Source organism: Ursus americanus, chromosome 6, assembly GCF_024610735.1.
Source record: "Ursus americanus isolate L20-20 chromosome 6, mUrsAme1.1.p, whole genome shotgun sequence".
NCBI lineage: Eukaryota > Metazoa > Chordata > Mammalia > Carnivora > Ursidae > Ursus > Ursus americanus.
The window spans coordinates 52,952,988-52,971,157 of record NC_142132.1 but is presented as its reverse complement, the minus strand read 5'-3'; the positions used below and the strand labels follow the sequence as shown (position 1 = coordinate 52,971,157).

General features: G+C 40.8%; 1 protein-coding gene across 3 annotated transcripts in view; it reads right to left on the bottom strand.

Annotated features, from left to right (window-relative positions):
• ASCC1 (activating signal cointegrator 1 complex subunit 1) overlaps positions 1 to 18,170 on the bottom strand; it is a 98,860-nt gene that overhangs the window by 16,814 nt on the left and 63,876 nt on the right. For 2 of the 3 annotated variants that reach the window (XM_045783145.2, XM_045783147.2), the window contains exon 9: positions 14,292 to 14,377. The exons of the other annotated variant lie outside the window; for it this stretch is intronic. In XM_045783145.2, coding sequence (XP_045639101.1) covers positions 14,292 to 14,377 — 86 coding nt within the window. The remainder of the gene's footprint in view (positions 1 to 14,291; positions 14,378 to 18,170) is intronic. 3 annotated transcript variants of the gene reach the window in all.

The window sequence follows — 18,170 nt, the reverse complement described above, 5'->3', positions numbered from 1 at the left end:
TCGGAATTTCTGCAAAGATACCGTGCAATTCAAATTCTCAAGTCTTTCTGTACCTTGCACGCTTCTTCTGGCTACGTGGGACATCACTTCTGAAGACAGTAAATGTAGGAGATATGAAGACAAGAAGGAAAATGGAGATCCAACACATCCAGGGGTCAAAAAAGTCTCCCATCTCCTTTTAAGATATTCATAAAGACTGTACTCATATGTATTCTTTCTAAAGATCACAAAAGAACACAATTGAGCCTATTCATACTAAGCCATGTTCCTCTACACATACACAAAACACACACAACTTCCCCTGAAAACCAGAGACAGAAACTTCTTTTCTATTGAAAGAGAGGTCAAGATGGTTCTTAGGGCAAATGAGACTTTAATGCTTTCCTGTTGATGACCACAGAGCCACTCTTTCCCCCAATCTCTCCATCTTTAAACAGAGCCGATGCTTTACAAGGACGTGCTGTGCTGCAGCAAGATAAATTATAAGATGGAATTTTGAGCTCTGATTATAATCATCACTTATGGCCTATAACCATAATGCATCATTAGAGGAACCAAAAAGCAAGTTTCCTTTAAAGAAAAAAAGGAAAAGGTTTAACAGGAACTCTGACAGCTTTGAGTCTCTGCAGTCATCATCTGGTCTCACAGGGCTATAGTATTTTTAAAGACTGGCATAGGAACATTGCCTTCAGAATAAAGAAAGACTGGAATAGGAATACCTATTTCAGAATAAAAGACAATGTGGCTGGCAGGTACTTACTCTCCTAGAATTATCTCCAAATACAGCCCTAACTCTGCCCAAGATGCCACTTTTAATCTGAAACCTCAAGTTGCAGTGATCAAGTGGCAAGAGAGCCAATAATAATAGCTAATAATAGCCAATAAAAAGAGGACACAATGTACTTCCAGAAAGGCCTGGAGCACTGTACATCCAAGGAGCAAGGTGAAGGCCAGACTGTGGGAGGAGTGGCCCCTGACGTCATCAGTTGCCTGCATCAGGAAAGTAGCAAGAAGGCAGGAAACCAGTGGACCAGCTGCCACTCTTCAACTCCTCAGCGTCTCCATTAAAGGAGTACCAAAGGCTGGCCTGTCCTCGGGGCACAGGTCCCGTCTCCAGTGACTGAAACGGCACATGAACAGTATGAGGCTCCTTACACGGAATGGGGACGTGAACATGGAAGTCCTTCATTCACTCTGCTCTCCCAAACCACCCGCCTGTCTTAGCTGCCGTGAGCAGAAAGAATGCTCACGGCACGACCTAAGGAGGCACCAGGCAGAAGCCAGATGAACAGAGCCAGGGAATAAAGGCTTCAACACCTCCCTCAAATAACCACTCAGCGTTGCACTTTCAGATGTGCGGCCTGAGCCTCACTGCTGACATAAGGATTATCGAGTTTAGTTTAAGACTCTGCTGGTAAGGTCAAATGACCTATTAGAGAGTGAATTAAAACAGCTGTACACAAACAGGATGCCAGGCAGTTCTGCTGAGCACCTCAATACTCAAAACGCCAAGGGACTTCCCCTCCCTGCAGAGCCGTTTAATTACAAAAAGCAGCAAGAAAAAATGTGGGAGGGGGAGGTAGGAGGAAGGAAGGGGGAAGAAGCCAAGCTGACATGGCCGCTGAGCCTAGACCTAACCTCGGCACACAACAGCTTGCCGTGCCCCATTCCGAAGCAGCAGGTAGAATTCGAGTCAGGGGTGGGTTCCAGTGAAAGCCTCGCCTCCCCTCGCCTTGCCTCGGGGCATGGATAGTACTGCGTCAGCAGGGCAAAACTGCCCCTAGTGGTTCCGGGCTAGCAGAGACCCTTCCATGCCCCCCGGTAAATGTCCTTTCAGGATGAATCTAGGTAATGTTTCTGTAGATAAGTCCTTTCCCTCGGAAGGCCTCTTCATGCTCATTCAAATAGGTCACCACTCTTTTATTTTCAGTCTGGTCATCTTCCCTCCAGTATTATTCATAACTGTCCCTCACACACATGCAACAGAAGATGTTTGATCTTGTATTATGTATCAGACAGGAAGTGCAAGTCAGCAGAAAGAAACCGCTGAAAGGGAGCACTGGGGACAGGAGCAGAGACGGCTTCTTCCTGGCCTGGCAGTCTCCAGGCACGTGGCCTGAGGGAGGCTGGGCATAAAGGGGCTGACTACTGTGCCAAGCAGCAAATTCAGAAAGAGAACAAAGTGAGAGGAGAGAAAACAAGGCCATCAGGCTCGGCCCAGCTCCATTCCCACTTTTCTACCATGAGAACAGCATCCAGAAGTTAAAGAGCAAACCAGATGCCCCTCAACAACATCTGACAATGGCAGGAGTACCCGTACATAGAAGTAACAATTGTCCAAATAATAGCTGGGGTGGTGACGGCTCCCTGGAAGAGGGGAGAGAGGGGAACGCATGGGACCTTGGATTTTCAACGAAGTCATCTTATTAGAGAGGGAGACAGGAGATACTGCGTCCTCTGTCAGAACCCCAGGGAACCTGCCCCAGTAGCACAACTGCAGCATTACTCAAGACACGCACCTGGTTGTCTATAATCCAGTTCAGATGGCCTCCCTCCCCTCTGCAAAGGGCTGTACATCAAATAGGCAAAACGGCTTGGAAGTGGGATACGATTTCATCCCCCCACCACACCTGAGGAATTACAAGAACAAGACCCCTACAGTTTAAGAAAGTGGTATCGATGTTTTAATCTACAACTGAGGGAGTAAACTTTGAATTGGTGTTCTGGTTGACTTATACCCTGTGTTTTCACTTTTAATTTGTCATAATAATGCTTGCATTTCAGCATGAATTGTAAAATTGTTTCATCACTGGGATAGAGGAAAGAGGACATTGTTTCTTAATTAGTCATCAACTTAATAAGTTTCCTGGCATAGTGGATTTCACTCTTGTTTCTTTGATCTCTTCACAGCAATGTCCTCTAATAACACTTAGACATCGTTGGCACCATGCCACCCAATCGAACTTGGTTCCATTTGGTCTGGTCTCTCAACAACAGGCTGCTTTAAAGAAGACAGTGCCCCGTTAGCATCTCTGGATACAGATTTATATTCGGCTACTGGTTTGTCTACACTGTAGCTAAAAACACACAATGGAGTATATATACACAATGGGCTATTATTCAGTCTTAAAAAGAAACAAAATCCTGCTGCATGCTACAACATTGATGAACCTTGAAAACACGTAGCTGAAATAAGCCAGAAACAAAAGGACAAAATACTGTATGATTCCACTTATATGAGATACCTACAGCAGTCAGATTCATAAAGCCAGAAAGCAGACTGAAGGGTGCCAGGGGCTGAGGGGAGGAGAGAATGAGCAGTCACTGTTTAATGGGTGTCGATTTTCAATTTGGGATGATAAGAAAGTTCTGGAGATGGACGCTGGCGATGGTTGCACAACAATGTGAACTGCACTTAAAGACACTGAATTATACACTTAAAATTGGTTAAAATGGGAAATCTTATGTATATTTTACCGCAATTTAAAAAAAACACAATGGACCCCAAATGAGCCATAACTCAACTCACTTCATTCGTGAACCGTATCCCAAATGATATGACTGGATCCCTAGAAATGACTACACAGGAGAGATGACTATTTCCCACAACAGTAACAGGCACTCTGTTCAGAGTTCACAGGAATGTAATCCTGTGACCAAAGACATCAGAGCATTTATTCTCTCCCCACCCCAAATACACCAAGAGTCTAGCTTAGTGTTTTATACACACAGCAGATATTCAAGGAAATACTTATTTTCTATTGTCACCATCTTTGCCAAACCATGGCCTCTACCTTGTCACTGTGCAGGTTAGACCCTTCCAAACCCATCATCCCCTGCCTCAGCCAAGACAACACATACAAGTATTCCAGTACCACCGCAAAGATGAATAACCAATAAACATAAATTCAAAAGAGAGTGAACGGGAAAAAAAAAAAACCCCGTCATGTACGAACAGACAGCAACAGGCCAGAGAAAGAGCATCATTCTAGAATGGATGTTGGCTCTATCAAAAATCAGCCAAGTGCTCGTTTTCTAGTTTCATTTTAACGATGGTTTCACCTCACTGACAGTCATGTCTTTGGTTGCCCTCATTAGTGTTTTAAGACTTTGCTTTCCAGGCAAAGTGACACATAAAAGCAGAGGAAAAGTTTGGTAAAATACTGCTTAGATATGAATCTTTCCCCTGGCTCCCAGCCCGACCCAACAGCCTAAAATAGGACCCTATAAAACCAGAATGAAGCATTTCAAACTGCACTTTTATCTCCGATGCTTGAAAAAACTGCCCAACCACCTGGCAGACGTAGTTTATGTCTCCTCATATACAGTATGTTATTTCTATTACTAGCAAAATGTGAAAAAGCCCCTAATGATTTCCTGAAATCTCCCATTTTCATTGAGTTTTGTTTTTCAACCATCAAGAATGGAGGCGGAGCCATATTTTATCACTAACAGCAAAATAATAGTGGCCGTATTTTGGCAAGATGTGTTGTCCCAGGTTTGCTCTTAAACTCTGTATCTTTCTGCTATTCATGCTAATTATAAAATTTGCACAATTTATTTACAAGAGCAGTGTTCTTTATTTTTCATTCAATAATTTTTATTAATATATTCTGTAATAAGGCATAAATGAAATGTCAAAAGAAATCATTGTTCATCTTTCAAGTTAATGACTGTGTACCACAGAGAAACATAAAATTACTCTTGGATAGATTCTGAAATAAAAGGAGGTTAAGTGTAAATTCAAGTTCATTATGATCCATATCAACTGAATCTTGCTATGTGGAGTATTAAAGTTGCAATCAAATTTAACTGAAAAAGGAACTTCACTTATTAACAGAGGATTCTGAGTTATGAGTTATAGGTATATTTAATTTGGGGCTCTCTTTTTCTTGAATTTAGTAAACTCATTAAAAAATAAATAAACAGGGGTTCCTGGGTGGCTCAGTCGATTAAGCGTCTTCCTTTGGCTTAGGTCATGGGTCCTGGGATCGAGCCCTGCAGGGGGGAGTCGGCTTCTCCCTCTCCCTCTGCCCCTCCCCTCCTCATGTTCTCTCTCTCTCACTTGTGCTCTCACTCTCTCAAATAAATAAAATCTTTAAAAATAAACATTTGCTAGAAAAGACTCAAGTAAACAGAAATTCAATAGGATTGACTATTAACTATTTATGACATAATTAGTATATCTTGAGGGTCTATTAAATCTGAGCATCATATCTAATCATAAAGAAGTTGTTTTGGGTGAAATAAAAGAAAATTAAACTAAACTCTAACCACTTAGGTGTCAGCAAACTTTTCCCATAAAGGGCGAGGTGTCCATATGGCGTCTGTCACAACTTCTCAACGCTGGCCCTGCAGCACTGAAGCAGTCAGTGCACAACCAAGTCAGGGTGGCTGTGTGCCAATAAAACTTTATTTATGGATGCTGGCATTTGAATTTTACATGATTTTTACACGTCCTGAAATATTACTCTTCTTTTGATTTTTTTCCAACCATTAAGAAACATAAAAAAACATTCACAGTCTGAGGGCCATATGCAAAACAGGGGGCAGGATGTATTAGGCCCTCAGACTATGGTTTGCTGGCCCCTGCTCTAAGAGTTTACAATCTCAAGGATGGGCTTAACAACTATCCCCTTTGGCAAACACAGAATCTTTTTCTTCTCCTCCAAAATCTGATTACTGTGAAAAACAGTCTTAGTCCATCAATCGGGAAAAGCTGGCGGAGTGCTCACTAGGTGCAAGAACACTGCTAAATACTGGGGAGCACACGACGGGTCTCTGCACGATCAAGGTGAGGAGAGGAGGGAAGAGTGTCAGCGACTGGGATGGTCTTCCCCATACAGATAGAGGCACTATCTGTATTTGAAGAATGAGTAGAATTTGCACATAACAAGACTGCAGTAAAAGAGAAACAGAGAGATAAGGACAAAACCTTAAAAGCAGCCCTACAAGGCAGTGAATTAAAAAAAAAAAAAAAAAAAAAAGTAGATTCAGGGGCAGGGAAAAAAACCCAGGAGAGCCAATGGCCACTGAAGCCAAGAGAAGAGAACATCTGAAGGAGAAAAAGGCTTAATACTCTCAGTGTGGTTACTGGGAAAGAATAAAAGTGAGTCAAGGCACTAAACAAACAGGGGCCACTGGTGACCTTTTACAGTGTTGTTTCAGTTCAACAATAGAGGTGAGAGCTAGGTTTCAAGGAATTAAATAGGGGATAGTTTAAAAAGGATGACAGCAGGAAGAATGGCTTTTTAGAGAAATGAACTCTCATTTCTTCAAACAAAAAACACTCTAATGAAAGATGCTATTTCCTAGCTTACTCTAATATGAAACATTCTAAACAGAAAGTCGTTCCTTAAACTTTTACACCCTTTGAAATCAAATGGCCCAATTTTTGCAGTAAGATCAACAATTAATAAAAGCTGTAACTATCTTAAACACTGAAACAAAACATAGCCAAGACTTCAATAAACTCTTCTGGAAGCCAGTTATTTAAAAAACATATATACGCAACAAATGGCTAGCGTCCTAACCCCCTCCTAAGTGCATGTCTGTCTTTCCTTCTTTTAGAAATTTTTATTTTGACAGTTTCAGATTTACAGCAAAGTTATAAGAATAGTAAAAAGAATTCCTGGATACCTTTTATCCTTCTTTCTTGTTTTTATCATTGACTTTAAGAAACACATTCTTTAGCTGAATTTCCTGTTTTGTTTTTTGTTCTCTGTAATGTAAGTACTGCCAACAAATTCCAGCCATTCAGTTTTTTTTTTTTTTAAGATTTTTAATTATTTAGGGGCGCCTGGGAGCTCAGTTGGTTAAGCGTCTGCCTTTGGCTCAAGTCATGATCCCAGGGTCCTGGGATGGAGCCCCAGGACCCTGCTCAGTGGGGAGTCTGCTTCTCCCTCTCCCACTGCCCCTGCTCCTGTTCTCCTTCTCTCTCAGTCTCATGCGCGCACACTCACTCTCTCAAATAAAATCTTTTAAGATTTTAATTTATTTATTTGAAAGAGAGTGAGAGCTAAAAAGATCACAGAGGGAGAAGCAGACTCCCCACTGAGCAAGGAGCCCCATGCGGAACTCGATCCCAGGACCCTGAGATCATGACCTGAGCTGAAGGCAGACGCTAACCGACTGAGCCATCCAGGTGCCCCAATTCAGTTTAAAAACTGCTGGGGGCCAAGTAGTTCATTAAGTTGTCTGTGATGTAGTCACAAGTTGTAGGAAAGAAAAGTACAATATAAGCTCGCTTCACAGAACTTCTGTTTGGGACTCCTGTGCTCCTTTATCAGTGAGTTGAGGTCTTTCATCAGCTCTGCTCTGTTCTCTCTCTCCTCTCCCTCTGGGGCTCTGACCAAACACAGGTTAGTTAGATCTTCTCACTCTGTCCTACATGTCTCTTATCCTCTCAGCTACAATTTTTACCTTTCTCTCTATCCATGCAAGGTTCTGGATGATTTCTTCTGACTCAACTTCCAGCCCACTCCATCTCTTTAGCTATGTCTACTTTGCTGCTAAACCCAGCCACTGAGCTCCTAATTTCAGAGACTGCATTCTACCATTCTAGCATTTCTATTTGGTTTTTAAAACTGCTACGTCACTTTGTTTTTGTAACAGTTCCCAATTATCTGATAAAAAATTTTAAGCTTGGCTTTTAATTTCTCTGAACACAGTAAACATAGCTGTTTTCAGCCTAAGTCTCATAACTCCAGTATCTCGTGTCTTTGAATTTTGAGATGTCTGTTTGCTCATGGGGAGCGGTCTCCTCACAGGCCCAGTTATCTTTGTGTACTGGCCATTTGGGGGGAAAAGTTCCTTGGAGGAATATCATTTGGTGGAGGGTGATGAAACTGTCTTCTGGAGAGGATTCTTCTTTGCAACTGCCAGGTGCCTGGGGACACTCCCAGTCTAAATCCTCCTGCATCCAAGTTCAAGAACTCATGCTCTACTTTCTCCTTTGAAAATCTTTTTGTTTTTTCACCTGTAATTCTCCTTTTAGAATCTTTTTCTTTTCCATTTAGAATCCTAATAGTTAATTTTTACACTGCTTAAGGATCCTCTTTGTCACATTTTCCCCTCATATTTTCCATGTCTTCACCTTTGCCAGAGATTTTAACTTTATCTTCCAATCCTTAATTGAAGATATGTATGTTTGAGTATGTATATATATACATATATATATGTGTGTATGTGTGTGTGTGTGTGTGTATGTCATTTCAATGGATTCTCTTATTCTCTGACCTTTTCCACAACATCTTAACTTGATGAGTGAAATTCTTCAGAAAGTTGTATGTTTGCTCCTCTAACACATTTCCTATTTCACATGATTATCAAGAATAATGTGACTGCTTTCAATGCTATCGACAAAAACTATTACGGGAATACTAGTATGTCCAAGGGAACGGAATTTAATAAGTGTAAATAGTGTATATGAATAAATAGCTTAGAGAGGAAGTGACATCTGATTTTATGTAAACATTAAAATTTCACGTTCCAAAAACAATTACAAGTCGCAGAAATATCAGGTAGTAAAAATGACACCATAGCTACTGTGGTAATGAGAGACAATAATTGCATTCTACATTCGATTTGCTATTGTTTATCCTGATACAATAGTGCGATGGAACAGTTAGTGATAGACTTCCAAAGAAAGCCTTTCTGAAAGAGTTGAGTTTTGGGGGGAAAAAAAGAATTCTAAAGAGCCATGTGACTAAGAAGTAATCTTCAATAACAATATATAATATGGCTAAAAATTGAAGTGGATATGGATAATGAAAGACACAATGTTTTCTTTTCGTCCTTAAAAATAATGTAGTTTCTGGGGTGCCTGGGTGGCTCAGTCGGTTAAGCATCCGACTCTTGATTTCGGCTCAGGTCATGATCTCACGGTGGTGAGATCCAGCCCGGCATCAGGCTCCGTACTCAGCAGGGGAATCTGCTGGAGATTCTCTCTCTTTCCCTCTCCCTCTGCCCCTCCCCCACTCGTGTGTGTGCATGCTCGAGCATTTTCCTGAGATAAATAAATAAATCTAAAAAAAAAAGAGAAGAAATAATATAGTTTCTAAACACTAGTCTAGTCTCTCTTTGTAGTCATTAATGTCTGTGTTTCTTTTTTTAAGTAGGCTTCACACCCAACGGGGGAGCTCAAACTCATGACCCCAAAATCAAGAGTCCCATGCTCTACTGACTGAACCAGCCAGGTGTCCCTAATATCTTTTTTTTTTTTTTAATTACTATATAGTTCTCAATCTCACTTCTCTAGGGAAAAAAATGAATTCAGTTTTTCAATACTCTTCTAATACTTTGAAACAAAGTAATCATTCAAAACAAGCATCTTCACTGAACGTGTTTAAGAATTTAATTGTGACTTTGTTACCTTAGGACAAACAAACTGGAGTTGGCCAGGGAGGAACACGAGAGATATGTTCTACTTTTTGACCTTGGGAGTAGTTACACTGTTCACTTCATGATCATTTGTTAAACAGTATATGTATATATCATGCACTTTTCTATGTATATGTTTCACAAAAAAAGATAAAACAGTACATATTTTTAAACAGCTTCCTTAAGCAAATTAAATAAAGATCTCATTTAAACTTATTTATTCTACCTGTCATTTTTTAAAGATATTAAGGGGAAGAGATAGAACAAAAGCAAAAATGAATGAAATATTTGAGCTACTGTCATTTACAGCTTTCAAGGAAAGTCTCAATGTGGCTAGATAGATTAAAACATATTTTCAAGTAAAGTATTAAAAATTAATACGGTTTAGGGGCCCCTGGGTAGCTCAGTCGGTTAAGCATCAGACTCTGGGTTTCAGCTCAGGGCATGATCTCAGGGTCCTGGGATGAGCCTATGTTGGGGTTCTGTACTCAGCGGGGAGTCTGCTTTCCCTCTCCCTCTGCCCCTCCCCCCTCTCTAAAATGAATAAATAAATCTTAAAAAAACTTAATACGGTTTAATAGCACCAATTCCCTCTTTCTCTAAATTTAAAGATTCCTATATATAAAATGGAAAAGGCACAAATTCATCTCCTTTTTACTTGGTTTATATTTTCCAGGAGTTTCAAGTGTCTCAAGAAATGGCACTTTCATGGTGTCCTTTGATTCTGGACCTGTAGCACTTTCTTTCTATTCCTTCCCAAATACATCAACTGTGTCTTTATTTGCACGACATCCCCTCCTCTGGTGAGTACAAGCTAGGGCTCTGATATCTCCTCTTCACTCTGCAGTCAGAAGCTATGCTTTCCAACAGTTAATACCGTGCCCCTGTTCAATGTGCTGAGAGCACAGTTTTGGAACACTGATTCCACTGCTTAAGGCCATTTCAGAGGACCCCCGAACAGACTGCCATTAAGACTGTTTCTCTCTCCAAAGCTGGCAGTGACTGACTGTCCTACTTGCAAGGGGCAGTTATTTCTGGCACTGTGTCTTTGGGTGGGCAGGATTTCTCCAATTACAAGTTCATCACTGCCTTATGGATAAACAAACAACATCTTTGCTCCTATGTCTTAGATCGGAAATAGAAACTCTCTGAGGGGACACTACCCTCTGAACTTGGCCTAGGTCTTCTTCACTCATACCTTCTCTTTCAGAGCTGTCAGTCTTCTCTAACAACCCAGCACAACTAAATATGTTCTTTTTCTGGTTCAAAAAACACAGGACAGTGGTTCTTTAGTTGTCAGTTCTTCCAAAGTCCTTCTTAAGAGAAAATTCTCATTTAAGCTAGGAATAACCCAATACCGGTCTATTACTGCTGCAACAACTCTCAAAAGAGCCGTACAAAAGAAAAATGTGGCTTCTACCTCCCAAAGTCATTAAAGACTTTTTCTCTTTCTTATTAAGGCACCCGGAACACATGATATTGCACCAAGCCAAGAGGACCGATTCTCTTCATGGAGTAGAATAGCAATTGGCTGTTACTTATTAAATTCTTACAGCAATGAGCAATGACTTGCTTTCTTGTTTTGTTTCTCTTCGAATAGTAGATGAAGTTGATTTTTTTCCAAGGCTGCTTCTCATCACCAGCATTCCTGATCCTTGACCTATGCAGCTGTTAATATGCTGCACACATATGCTTGGGCTCCTACAACCAATGCAGTTAACCTTTCGGTTTTCTCCAAGTCAGTTCCTATCTTGTTAGTGAAACTGATGTTTTTTTCTTTCTAAACATAATAATTTTATCTGGTATAAAACTACATATATAATTCATTGGTTTTTATGAATCTTTTCCTCCCCAAGGGTTTCTGGGCCTGTGGGTTCTCATGTTCTAGCTGAGAAAGGCACGTTCATTCATGGTAATTCCAAAAGGTGGGCTACCATAGCTACTTTACAAACATAATTATTACCTCTTCTGCGTTTGGGCACAGGTAATTGTTGGAGGCCACGTTTTACCTTTATTCTCAAAGAAAAGTGAATTCCTTTGACTGAATATAGGTGAAACATTCCATTTTCTGCAGCTAATGATTAAAAAGTAAAATACTGGACACCGTATCAAAGGACACTTTGTTCTAACTAACACTTTGTTCAAAGGGACTTCTCTTCCATATTCATAACTCACCCCCATCATTTTGTACTGTAATTGCCTATTAACCGTCTGTACTCCTCAAAGACAGGAAGCTGCTGGAAGGTAGGAACTGTATCATAATGACTGTTTTATCTGCAGGGCAAATGGCCTGGCAGATGGTATACACTCAGTAAGTATTTCGGTTGGTATGCTAGTATTGCATTCAATTCAAAGTCTAATTCTTAATTAGCCACGGTTTTAGACTAACTGGCACACACCATTGCCCAACATTTATGAAATGACTTCTAATCAGACTTTATCACAGTTCGAACAGATATGCCCAACTTCAAATACCTAATGATCTCTACCTAAACGCCGAGCATCTTTATGGGAGGCAGCAAAACAATGGTAACCCTGTGACTTGAATCTTTTTGTTAATTCAGACCCCGCTACTAACTAGCGGTATAACCTTTGGCAAGTCGCTTTAACCACACTGGCTCTTGTGCCCTTAGAGACTGAAGTGGGAAAGTGGATTAAATGGTCTCTAAGTCGCTGGCTGAGCCCAGCTCTAAAACTGAGGCAGGAACCAGTAAGGGTACCATTGACATAGCAAGCCCTTGTTAACACTAGAGGGAGCTGCACCCATGTCCTTACTGGGGTTGTGAGGAAGACTTCGAGGCAAAACATCTTCACACTGCAAGACTGGCTTTCCAGAATGAGAAATGAAATATCAGGCGAGAGACCCACCCTGTTCATGCGGTTACTGCACACGCTTTCTGACATCACCCCCTCTTACAGGTGGCACAGCACCTCACACTTGACTTTCATCGGCACACCTTTTGAGCTTTAATTCTGATTCCAAAAGAATCAAGTTGGCTTCAGTCATTCCTACAGCTTTCTTTCCCCATTCGGTCTACTTTCCTTCTTAATCAAACTAACAACAACAAAGCAAAGTGATTAACGCTATTATTGGAAAAGCCCCAGGAAATGAGATGGAGGAGGACAAAGATTCCTATCGCACTGAAGCTGGGGCCTGGGAAAATCAGTAAAGTAAAGCTGAATTCATTAGCAGCTTGCCACTCAAACCAAAGCCACCCTAGCTACTTTGACAATGAGAGAAGTACTCAAAAAAGAGGAGAGATATCAGGGAAAAGAAGAAACCGACCCAGCTCTGCAGCGTAGGAGCCTAAATGCCTGCCTAACAGGGAATCTGGTCACTGCCATGTGGGGCTCTGCAGCAAGAAGTTTGCAGCTGCTAAAGTGATGTCATTAATACAGGTAACGGGGCCAGAAAAGTGCCAAGATAAGGCAATGGAGGATGAGGTGGGGAAGGAAAAAGAAAAAGCATTTTGAGGGGCGCCTGGGTGGCACAGCGGTTAAGCATCTGCCTTCGGCTCAGGGCGTGATCCCGGCGTTCTGGGATCGAGCCCCACATCAGGCTCCTCCGCTATGAGCCTGCTTCTTCCTCTCCCACTCCCCCTGCTTGTGTTCCCTCTCTAGCTGGCTGTCTCTATCTCTGTCAAATAAATAAATAAATAAAATCTTTAAAAAAAAAAAAAAAGCATTTTTAAAGCTAAAGCTTATTCTGAAGTTATATACACACACTCTCCTCCCAGCTCCAAAAAAAATGTAAGGCCTTGAAAATGTATGACCTAAACCATTACAGAACAAATGAAATGAAGACTCCAAAACCTCTCCATTGTATCAGCTTCTGTATCCGTTTGCCCAGAGGCACAATGACATGCTAACCTAACAGACGGCATAAATCATGGATATTACAGAATGTGGTCTGTAGGAGAAAGATAAATGCAATCCTGAAGAACCCTTTTTATGGAAATTTCAGAGATTAATTTAACACTCAGGAAGCAAAGCTCAACAGTCAGAAAGAGACCACCTACTTTTCAGGACATGTGCTATTTCTGAGTAAAAACAGATTACAAAGCAACTTTATTTATTTATTTATTTATTTATTTATTTATTTATTTATTTATTTATCAGAATGACAGAGAGAGCGAGCACAAGCAGGGGGAGCAGCAGGCAGAGGGAGAAGCAGACTCTCCGCTGAGCAAGGAGCCCGACACAGACCTCGATCCCAGGACCTTGGGATCATGACCTGAGCCGAAGGCAGACACGTAATCAACTGAGCCACCCAGGCGTCCCTACAAAGCAACTTTAGAGAGGGACTATGGGTGAAGAGAAAAGTCTACTAAAACAAAACAAACAATTCTTTTTCACTTAAAAAAAAAAAAGCAAACTCAGAGCTCCAGAGGTAAAATAGAGACTAAACACCAGGTTAAAACCAACGTATTCCTATGAGTCCAAGTAGTCAGGATACTTGTTTCTGAAATCACCAATTTCAAGTACTCTAAGAGATATCACAGCCTCAACGGATTCAAAAAGATTTCTCTTCCTTTAGGACATTAAAAAAAAATTTTTTTTTTCAGGGGCGACTGGGTGGCGCAGTCATTAAGCGTCTGCCTTCGGCAGGGCGTGATCCCGGCGTTATGGGATCGAGCCCCACATCAGGCTGCTCCGCTATGAGCCTGCTTCTTCCTCTCCCACTCCCCCTGCTTGTGCTCCCTCTCTCGCTGGCTGTCTCTAAATCTATCAAATAAATAAATAAAATCTTTAAAAAAAATTTTTTTTTTCAGCCAGACCTTTCAATCAATGATCCTCATGAGAAGCATGAGAAAAATATACTTTGTTGTTAAAAGGAGAACGACTTGTTTTCCTCTCTTATTTTAGGACACATGCCAAAGGATTTCCAATCCACCCTGCTACATACTGACCTTTAAAATGTTTCGCCCATCAAATGATTCTCTTTCCTTGAAGATGTATTTGCCATCCGCTGTGTAGAGATTGTACCTGCCTTCAGCTGTAAATATTTCAAAGATAATGTTAGAAGAGAAACGGGTTATTTACATTTGTTTTCTTTTGGGTTCCTATAGGTACAACTAGCAATATCTTCATGTACTACCTGGAACGTGGCATAATAGGAGGCAAAAGCATCAGTCTGAGTCAGGGGGTCCAGCGTCCAGTCTCAGCTCTGTCATCAATTCAGTACACATTTATTCATTCAACACTGTCCGAGTACTCAAGGTACGTTACCTATGTAATTAACCATATGTTTTTAAAGTACAGTTGACATACAATGTTATATTACTTTCAGGTGTACAACACAGTGATTTGACAATTCTATACATTACTCAGTGCTCACCATGGTAAGTGTAGTCACCATCTGCCACACACCATCTGTCATACAATGTTATTACAACATTATTGGCTATATTCCCTATGCTGTACTTTTCACCTCTGTAACTTATTTATTTTATAACTGGAAGTCTGTACCTCTTAATCCCCTTTACCTATTTTGCCAACCCTACCCCAACCTCCCCTCTGGCAATCACCAGTTTGCTCTCTGTATTTATGAATCTACTTCTGTTTTTTGTTTGTTTTTTAGATTCTACATATAAGTAAAGGGGCACCTGGGTGGCTCAGTCGGTTAAGCGTCTGCCTTTGGCTCAAGTCACGATCTTGGGGTCCTGGGATCGAGTCCCAAGTCAGGCTCTCTGCTCAGCGGGGAGTCTGCTTCTCCCTCACCTCTCCCTCTGTGCACTCTCTCTCTAATAATAAATTAACAATCTTTTTTTAAAATGTACAGATTCTACATATAAGTAAAATCATCTGGTATTTGTCTTTGATTTATTTCACTTTGCATAATTACACTCTCGGTCCATCCATGTTGTCACAAATGGCAAAGTTCATTCTTTTTTATGGCTGAGTTGTATTCCATTGTGTATGTGTATACATGTACACACACACACCCCCACACACAAACATCTCCTTTACCCATTCATCAAAAAGACAAGAAATGACACGTGTTGGCAAAGACCTAGAGAAAAAGGAACCCTCATGCACTGTTGGTAAGAATGCAAACTGGAACAACAGTATGGAGGTTCCTCAAAAAAAAGTAAAATAGAAATACCATACAATCTAGTAATTTCACTTCCATTTTCAAAGAAAATGAAAACACTAATTCAAAAAGATATATGTACCCCTATGTTTATTGCTACATTATTTACAATAGCCAAGATATGGAAGCAACCCATGTGTCCATCTATAGATGAGTGGATAAAGAAGATGTGGGGTGGAGGGTGTTTGTATGTAAAATGAGCCATACTATTAGGCAAATTATATCTCCTCTATAGACCTCAGTTCATTCACACAGTTACAGGTTAAGACTAGGTGATCTCCAAAGGTTCCCAGCAGTCTAAAAACCCAAGATTTTGTATAAGCTATGCGCATTTTTAAATATGTAAAAATATATAAAAATTCACACATTAAGTAGTCAAAAATGCTAGCAACATTGATTTGGGTTGCAACCAACATCAAGTGGGCTGATTTAAGGACCCCCCCCCAAATGAAAGAGCCCTTTTCAGTTGCAATCAAAGGTATCTTTACAGACATTCTATACAGAAATGCAGCAAATCTATGACCTTGTGTTAATTTAGCTTGCTTATCCCAAAAGACATCCTTGAAGTATAGCAGGAAAAAGGATTTCAAAGGAAAGGATGACAGGTAAGAAAGAGTGAAACACCTTATTCTATGTCCTTTTCAAGTAAAAATTCAACCAGAGAAGAATCCAAGGTATAGAAAATTCAAAGCATCCTTAATAATTATTTAACCCTCAGAATATTTTCTAAAATATCAGCCCTCTCCTGCCCACCAACGGACACTCAAAAATATCTGTATTTCCACTTCTGGAAAATGTTCTTTTATTATATATAGATATGGAGATACCAAGTCAGAATTGGTAAAATATGTCCAGGCCGCTAACGCCATGAGCATAATATATATTAGCTAGCCCACTGGAATTACATTTTGGTAATTTCTAATAAGAAAGTATTCTCTTAATCAAAGATCCCAATACCATGTTTATTTCACAAATTAAAAACAAGTCCCTTGTTAAAAGGAGATGTGAAACTTTAAAGATTTATTTATTTTAGAGAGAGAGAAAGGGAGCATGCAGTGCATGTGCACCTGGTGGGGGGGGGGGAGGGAGAGAGAATCCCAAGCAGACTCCATACTGAGCACAGAGCCTGAAGTGGGGCTGAATCTCACGACCCTGAGATCACGACCTGAGCCGAAACCAAGAGTCGGACACTCAACCAACTGCCCCACCCAGGTGCCCCAAGAGGCGATGTGAAACTTTAAAGTAAATTCATACTACACAAATATCAATTAAAAAGCAGTAATGAGGAGCGCCTGGGTGGCTTGGTTGGTTAAGCATCCAACCCTTGATCTCAGCTCAGGTCTTGATCTCAGGGTCCTGAATTCAAGCCCCATGTTGGGCTCCATGCTGGACATGGAGCCTACTTGAAAACAAAAACAAAAACAAAAACCAGTAATGATATCTGAAGATTGAAATGGGTTTTTTGGGGGGGAGGGGAGTGGAGGGAGAGACAGAATCTTAAGCAGGCTCCATACCCAGTGCAAAGCCCCATGCAGGGCTCAATCTCACAACCCTGAGATCATGACCTGAGCCAAAATCAAGTGTTGGACGCTTAACTGACTGAGCCACCCAGGCGCCCCTGAAGACTGAAAAGCTTAATGACAGGTTCAAAACCTGTAAATAGCATTAGCCATCAGGGAAAAGCAAATCAAAACCAAAATGAGATACCACCTCACATTTAAAATGATGGCAATAATCAAAAAAACAGGTAATAACAAGAGTTGGCAAAGATGTGGAGAAAATGGAACCCTCGTGCACTGCTGGTGGGAATGTAAAGCGGTGCAGGCACTTCGGAAAACAGTCTGGCAGTTCCTCAAAAAGTCAAACACTGGTTACCAGAGGACCCAGAAATTTCACTCTTAAGTATATACCCAAGAGAAGTGAAAAGATATTCCCACACAAAAACTTGTATGTAAATGTTCACGGCAGCATGAATTGTAATAATCAAAAAGAAGAAACAATACAAACGTCCATCAACTGAGGAATGGATAAATAAGATGTGGTACATCCACACAATGAAGATTATTTGGCACTAAAAAGGAAGTGAGGTACGGTACATGCTATCACATGGATGAACCCTGGGGACACTATGCTAGGTGAAAGAAAGCAGTCATAGAACGTCACATAGTGCGTGATCCTATTTACACTAAACATCCAGAAAAGGCAAATTTGTAGGACAGAAAGTAGACTGATGGCACCTAGGACTAAAACATTAGGAGAAAATGAGTCACACTGCCAATGGGGTTTCTTTTTAGAGTGATGAAGATGTTCTAAAACTGATCATGGTAATGGCTGCATAACACTGACTATACAAAAAATCACTGAATTATATATTTTTATTTTATTATCTTTTTAAAGATTTATTTATTTGAGGGAAAGAGAGAGCATGCACATGGGCAAATGTGAGCAGTGGGTGGGGCGGGGGAGGAGGAGAGAGAGAACCTTAAGAAGACTCCCCTGCCAAGTGTGTAGCGTGAGGTGGAGCTCAGTCTCACGACCCTGAGATCATGATCTGAGCTGAAATCAGGAGTCGGATCTTCAACCGACTGAGCCACCCAGGCGCCCCTGACTTATATATTTTAAATGAGTGAATCATTTAAATTCATAGTATGTGAATTGTATCTCCGTAAAGGTGTTATATCCAAACTATCTCTAA